This window comes from Triticum dicoccoides, chromosome 2B (genome assembly GCF_002162155.2).
Source record: "Triticum dicoccoides isolate Atlit2015 ecotype Zavitan chromosome 2B, WEW_v2.0, whole genome shotgun sequence".
NCBI lineage: Eukaryota > Viridiplantae > Streptophyta > Magnoliopsida > Poales > Poaceae > Triticum > Triticum dicoccoides.
In genome coordinates this window covers 58253414-58261211 of record NC_041383.1, presented here as the reverse complement: position 1 = coordinate 58261211, position 7798 = coordinate 58253414, and the positions used below count along the sequence as shown (strand labels likewise).

General features: G+C 40.3%; 1 protein-coding gene across 1 annotated transcript in view; it reads right to left on the bottom strand.

Moving 5' to 3' along the window:
* Positions 1-6569, bottom strand: part of LOC119360442 (formin-like protein 3) — a 15085-nt gene extending 8516 nt beyond the window's left edge. The window contains exon 1 of the mRNA XM_037626079.1: positions 6381-6569. Within this exon, the coding sequence (XP_037481976.1) occupies positions 6381-6569 (189 nt within the window). The remainder of the gene's footprint in view (positions 1-6380) is intronic.
* Between the last annotated feature and the right edge of the window lie 1229 nt (positions 6570-7798).

Below are 7798 nucleotides of genomic sequence, written 5' to 3'. Positions count from 1 at the left end.
GGCGCGCGGGATGGGAGACGGCGGTGCGGGACACGTGTCAACGTGCGGTTGGCCGGGGCGGCAAAGCGGACATGTCCGGCGGGGAAGCGGACATGTCCGCGCGGCGCGAGGGAAGCGGGGCTAGGGTTAGACCGAGAATTTCGGGGAGGCACACATATTTATAGGTAGAGGGAGCTAGGAGAGTCCAAATGGGGAGCGGTTTTCGCCCACACGATCGTGATCGAACGACCGAGAGCATGGAGGGGAGTTAGATGGGTTTTGGGCCACTTTGGAAGGGGTGTTGGGCTGCACACAAAAGAGGCCTTTTAAGGTTACCCGTTTAACCGTTGGAGTACCAAACGACCTCCAAATGGCACGAAACTTGACAGGCGGTCTACCGGTGGTATACCAAGGCCGCTTGGCAAGCCTTGGTCCATTCCGAGAACGTTTAACACCCACTCACGAAGAGAGGCAAGAAGGGGATGCCGGATGACATAGGAGCGCCGGATTGCAAAACGGACAACGGGGAAAAAGCTCGGATGCATGAGACGAACACGTATGCAAAATGAGATGCACATGATGACATGATAAAATGCAACACGCAAGCAAATGACATGGCAATGACAGTGAATAACTGGCGGACACCTGGCACATCGAATCCGGGGTGTTACAACACTCCTCCACTAACAAGAGATCTCGTCCCGAGATCTTAGGACCGAGACGGAAGGGAAAATGGGAGAGGTGAAACAAGAACTCAAGAGAAGAAGCAAAGAATCGAGAGCACTTGAGAAGAAGAGAGGAACGACGAGAATGACGAGAATCGAAAGCTCACTGAATCAGATAGACTATGAAACCACTCCGGTTAGAACAAGATAAGAAACGAATAAGACTGAAAGGATTTAGGTAGCACTCCGGTTAAACAAGGAAAGAATAGAACAGGAGCTTCACAAGATGGGATGGCACTTGACGAAATGAACAAAGCAATGCCTCCGGAAGAATTAAAAGAATGGAATGAAAAGAACTTAGAAGGAAGGATTGGCTGGAGTTGTTGAGAAAATCAACAACGAAAAGAATAGGCTTGTTGTGGTCTTATAGGTAACATCTCAAGATCATAAGGTGATAACCGGCCACAAACGGAAATGATTGGATAACTAAGAAGAACGAAGAAATGCAAAACTCCAATTCAAAAGAATACGGAGACTTAATTGCACTTCGAGATGAGAAGAAAAGATACTTGAACTCCTCCAACAAAATCTTGATGAGCCCTTGAGAAATGAATTAAATCATGAAGAACCACCATGAAGAACTCCGGTGACAAAAGAATGCTGAGATAAAATTGAAGGATGAAAGAATAAGATGAGCATTGCGATGATTTAGATGGAGGTTTCGACGAAATGGCCTAGGAAATTTGAACTCCGGAAAAGAAAAATTGAAAACACTTGGAATTAGAATTTATTCATCAAGAACAAACTCTGAAGGAAGGGATTAAACACTTGGATGAAATAAGAATAAGATTTATTGTATGCTTATCCTTCATCAAATTAAATTGATGACAAGCAATGGATTTTTGCATATTACTTATTCTTCTTGAAAAGGATTGAGAAGTGACATGTCGCAAACTTGAGAAGGTCTTCATGAACCACCGGTAGGATTGAAAAGAACGAATGAATTAATATGGTAATCAAAGAAAAAGAATCTTGAACGAACCACCGTTAGAATTCGGAAATGACTGATGAAAAGGAATGAATCACCGGGAAGAATTAGAAGAACCAATATGCTAGAGGGGATTTAGATGCACAAGAACGAAGAGATCATGAGCTGATTAAAGAACTCTTGAACGAAGCACCAGGATAATTGGATAACGGTAGCTGAAATGTGAGGACAAGAATTCTTCTGGAATAATGGCCTCCGGTGAAAATAAATGGGGAAACAACTTCTGACATACTCCGGATGGGTAAGAAAAGAATATCTTTGACAATTGGAATAATATGAGACGATAGCATGAAACTAGAACCACGAATCTTCGAGAGGACGGGCAAGATTGAGAGGGAAAACTCTTCTTCTGTCTTCAAATGACGACGAGAAAACACCATCAAAGTTACTGAGATACTCCGGTAGAATGAAAAGCAAAGAGGTTGAGCCAACAATGAAAATGATTTGAAACCGATCTTGGAAAGGCATCTGACTGATGAAATTCATTCTTACGTCAGACTCCGAAAAGAATTAGGAATGGCTCCAGAATAATTAGAAGAGTCAGGTAAGATCCTGGAAAAAGACCTGTGGGTTAGGGCCCACTGAAGAGATAACACCGTTGAAAAGGATTGTTGAAGAGATCAATGATGCACCGGAACAATTCAAATATTTGAATGAGGTGACAACCTCGAATTAATTCACGCACAGACGAATCTCCTGAGATGTCTTGAGCACTCCGGAAGGATAAAATGGCGAGAGGCAAACGAGCAGGGAAAAACACTTGAGCCGAGGAAAAGAATATAATCACTACCAAAAATTAGAATTGAATCCACCGGAGAAGAAAAGAGATGAAGAATGTCGTACAAAACGAGAATTCACCGGTTGAAATGATTGAGGGCAGACTGAAGAGGCTTCGCACGAGTGAAATTGATGGTCGAGAGAGAGACAGACTCCGAGAAGAAAAAGGGTGGGAGGGCGGGAAAACAAAGTCAACCTGGAAGGGGAAATCGACGAATATCTTGAAGGGAAAACACCGGTTGAAATCATTGAGGAAAGAAAACAAAGACTTCGCACGAGTAGGATGGATACTCGATTACGGACTGCAGTTCCGAGAAGAAGAAGGGTGGGCGGGTGGGAAAGAAACAACTAAGGATTGAACTCGAAGAAGAAGGGGCTCGAGTCAACTTGACGAGAAATGCACCGGATGAAAAGAGCTGAGGAACAACGATCGGAAAACCAACTGCGTGAACCTAAAGAAAAATTTGAAGGGGAAGAGGAGTAGTTCAAAACACCTACGTCAAGATTCCTCACCAGAGCGACAAAGGGGCTGAGGAGTAAAAAGAATTCCTACTCTCCGATATAACTAGACTCCGAAAACAGTTTTCTTCTAGACTCAACAACGACCAAACTACACGATCAATCAAGGGGGCTCCTAAGGTTGGGTGGTGTGTTGGATAGGGTCGCATATATTGGCAAAATTTACAGTAACAATCAAAAAATGTACTTGGTGCAATGTATTTTCATTATTCCACTTCACTTGCATCTCCTAAAATATCAGGAATATTGTCTTCAGCCTCCTTCGCACAGTACTTGAGCAATTATAGTAAAAAAATCTTCATTGACTTGTAACCATCCTGCATGAGTACTTCAGACAGTTAGCATGAAGATTTCACATGAACCAATTTCACATGTATAGAAAAAATTTACAGTAACAATCGAAAAATGTACTTGGTGCAATGTATTTTCATTATTCCACTTCACTTGCATCTCCTAAAATATCAGGAATATTGTCTTCAGCCTCCTTCGCACAATACTTGAGCAATTATAGTAAAAAAATCTTCATTGACTTGTAACCATCCTGCATGAGTACTTCATACAGTTAGCATGAAGATTTCACATGAAAAATGTAAGAACATGCAAACATAGAGTACTCCACTTGTAAATTGGATGAGCCAATTTTTTACCATTCCATGAGAGCATATTAAAATCAAAAACAAAATAACTCAACACATAATGTAATAAATAAAAATTTATTATCTCGATTATAATGATGATAAATAATTGTGTGTATCTTGAATTTAAACATAGAATAGACAAATATGAACAGCCTCCCACAAAAAGGAAAAGTCACTCCTCGCCTCTCACCACACAAGCACATCACACATCCCTTATCCCCATCGCGTTGCCACGGGCATTTAAAAAAAATCAAAAATCTTACTGGCTCATCATGACCATGTTCTATTGAAAAAAGTCTGAGTTTTATGGATATATGATAGTCCTCATTGCAATTAATGTCACTAAATTTCTCAATCCATCAATCATGAGCAAGTGCAAAAGTTAATGAATCTAAGTTAAGTGAAATAAGGAAGGATTAAATGAATGAACAAATGAATCGTGCACATGCCTTAATCACTTCTTCTCCGCCCGAAAATGGAACCCAATACATTCTGATGCAACATTGCATTGCTCCACGGGAATCGATAGCCTTCTCACTTGCATTGAGGAGCCCCATTTGGCCATTTCTTTCGCCGCCAGGTCTGTCATGAAGCCATGCCCACATGTTTCACTGCATCTTACATTACTCCTCACATAACATAAGTAAGTACCATTGTTGAAGCATGCATACCAATCATTAGATCGAGCACATCCAACCATTTGCGATCCACCACTTTTTCACCCTCCCCTCTTTCCACGAGACATCTCCGATACCGCATCAACAACACTCCTCTCATCACACGTCCAGTATGGGTCGCCGCCCCTCACGGGAATCAACTGAATATTATAAGGGAAAAACTAAAAGCCTGGAAACATAAACCAATGCATCCATCCACAAAATAAGCTCTACTTGATGACAGCCAATGATGAAAAGCTGAATTATTTTGATCATATCCAGTCTAATAGGAGATTACATGGGTTGCAAAATCCACAGATAATCGCACAAGGCATTCTAAATTTTTAAATACCACAATTATCACAATAATGAAAATAAAGCTAGGGATATTGAAAAGTGTAAGGCAGTAGCGCTCTATCTCTCCGGTATTGTTCAATGGATAGGGATGCTCCTAGGCATTATTGTTATCTTGAAAGAAAATCTGGCTTGAATGAATTCTTTGGTCATAGAAAGCGTCGGAGCTCCTTGAACCTACATATTGCACCCTTTGTGTTAGTCAAGATCGAAAAATAGCTAGGCATTGGTAATCAGGAATGTACCTTTTAATCAGGTTCTTTGCTCTGTTGATGTCTCGGTTGAAGTATTATCTGAGACTGATTAGTCGTAAAAGAATTTGCATCTGCAGACAACGTAAAATACAATAGCAGGAAGCCAGAAGCAAAATAGTTAAGTACATACAATCAGAGCGATGTTGCCTCCAGAAATCCCTAGCGAGAGACACTGGTCTTCTACCCCACATTACATATGTCAAAAGATAGTATGCGTAATTTTAACTCATTTAGTTATCTAGCTGACCAGATCAATTGTAAGCATTACGTGGTTCTTATTTCAGTGAAAAGGAATTTCGTTGAATAGTGAACTTAATTGGTATAAAAGAACCATAACATGGGTTGTGCTTAAACCACAAAAGATTTTTATAGGAGATCAGAATAAAATACGTGTAATAACTCACTAAGAATCTTCTATGTTCTTACTATTTAGGGATACCAACTCTTTGAGTAACATAGTAATAATAGGACATTGCGTAGCTCAATTCACGTGAGCTAGATTGACACACTATTGCTGCAGCCAGAGGTGGTATCCAATGCAATGGGTGGGGTGAAATTCTTGACAACAACCTGCAATCAGGTAATGAAGGACCATTTGATGACTACAAACTTGACAGTAAAGACATCTTCAACCTTTGGAAAATTAGATACAGATCAAAAAAACCTATGGCCTCATCCCGGACATTAATATTAAGACCATCATTTTAGATTTCTGAAGTTGCAACATATTTCATGGAAGTTTCTATATGAAGATAAACCTTACAATCAGAATTTTTTTTCTCGTACCATATCAATTGGGCATCATGCAATATAACAGAAGATCGGATAAGTCTATCATGTGTATTTATGAAAAAGAGCAAATATTGCAGTAATTTTTTGTGATGAAATAATATAAAAGAGGTTCTGGAACATACATCTTTGTTTCTTCTAAGCCTCGGTAGAAGCATGATTGCTTGCATTTGAGATGCAAGGAAGAAGAAAACGACATTCCGAAAGGGCACCACATGCCTCACCTGATTGATAAACTCAGAAGCACCTCAACGCACAATTGAAAAAGGTGTCGCTAAATAGAATCTCACATATAAAGCTATAAGTATAAATAACAAGCAAGGCAAAATCAAAAGAAATAAAAAATCTGTGAAGCACATTATACTTTTACATTAGATCATATAGATATTGCAAAGACAAGAGAAATGGTCAGCATGGCAATATTGTCCGATGGTCAAATAATCCCAAAATGATACATTGAGAAATCTATATTGGACTTCCAATTTATAGAAGAATGCGAAAGAAAACTCAGTTAGACTTTTACACAATGCTCATTTAACTTGTGACGGAAAAAATTATGCCATCATAACTCTATTCTAATATATACAACTCCAATGCTGCAGGCAAGTTGCTATGGGCTACGATGTATATAAATTGCCTGTATGTTGCATCGAGGGCTTACATATTCTAATGGGTCAATACCAACGGTGGATAACATATACCTTGAGGACCCTTTGCACACCAGGTGGCATTGTTGACTTCTTTATAATCAACGCATTGTCGTTCTTCTTTTCCCTGTAGAGCTGGCGGCTGACGGCGATGAGCTCCGCCTTCTTATTCTCACTGTTGTGGCCGTCCTTATCGTCGTTGTTGATTGGCTCCATCAACAATCCATTGTTCTTCTCGACCATTCTTAAGCACTCTAGCAACTGTATCGCGAGCTGATCGTCGTTATTGATGTCGGAGAAGCCAACAAGGCCAAGAGGTTGTTGATGTTCGTGCTCTCCTCTCCATGGTCGTTATCACCGCTGCTGGGGGTGCCATTAATCAACGACAACCACATTACAAACTCATTCTTCATGTTCATCTCCTCCTCCTAACTACACTATAGTCAAGGACAACCACGACTATGCGAGTGGCAGGAGACCCATTAGTTTACCTTCGTGTACTTTTCATTTGTCATAATGAAACTTTGAAACTTATATTCCATTTAATTCTATTTGGCATCTTAAACAATACATGAACAAACTACTCGAGATCAAAGAGTAGCATAGTAAAAATACTACTTACATCTAAGAGAAAGGCTACATCAAGTAGTAGAATCTGCATGGCATGTGTGCTAACCTGGTCTGGATGATGTGAGTTAACAATATTGAACCCCTCTTATGTATATGCTGCCTCTCTCAAACATCCGCAACCAAAAATAGATGAGACCCATATATTAAGACTACAAAAACGAAAGATGAAACATGCAAGGGCATTTGGGCATAGTACAGAAACACGCTGACCAGTCGCTTTGTTTGAGGATCAAGAACAAAACATGAGAGCTTCTCTCATCAATTACCTCGACAGAAGCTTCATACATCTCTGATTTGTCAAGCGCCTTCCACATTCATGCGGCTGAAAAACTTCCCGCTCCCTCCTACCCCGTTTTGCGTTGATGAAGACCTAGGCTGAGCTTTGCTCCGCCGCGCACTCACTTCCGGTCAAGTACGCCAACATTGGAAGGGGGAGATGTTGGAGATTAAAAGGGGATTGAGAAAATGGATCCTCACATCAGTGAGGCGCGCGGTGCATGTGCATCTCTGCTGAGTTTGATCTGGCTACAAAAAAGGAACATAAGCATATGTCAAAGTAAAAGTAAAATGACCATGTACATTATACCTAAATTATATTCTCTCCTTCCCTAAGTAAATAAATAAATATACTGTCATGCATATCGTCTCACAGGTATTAAGAACCTAGCATTTTCTGCTCATGCAATAGATCTAAAACTTAAATTATGTAAGAAGACCACAGTAAACAAAAAACAAATGCTTTTCTAAGTCGGTCTTGCCTTCATTACTATTTCTACCGATGCTTCTAGTTCCACACTTCTTCCTACAATATTGAAGCAGTCGTTAAACCCTGCAATATCAGC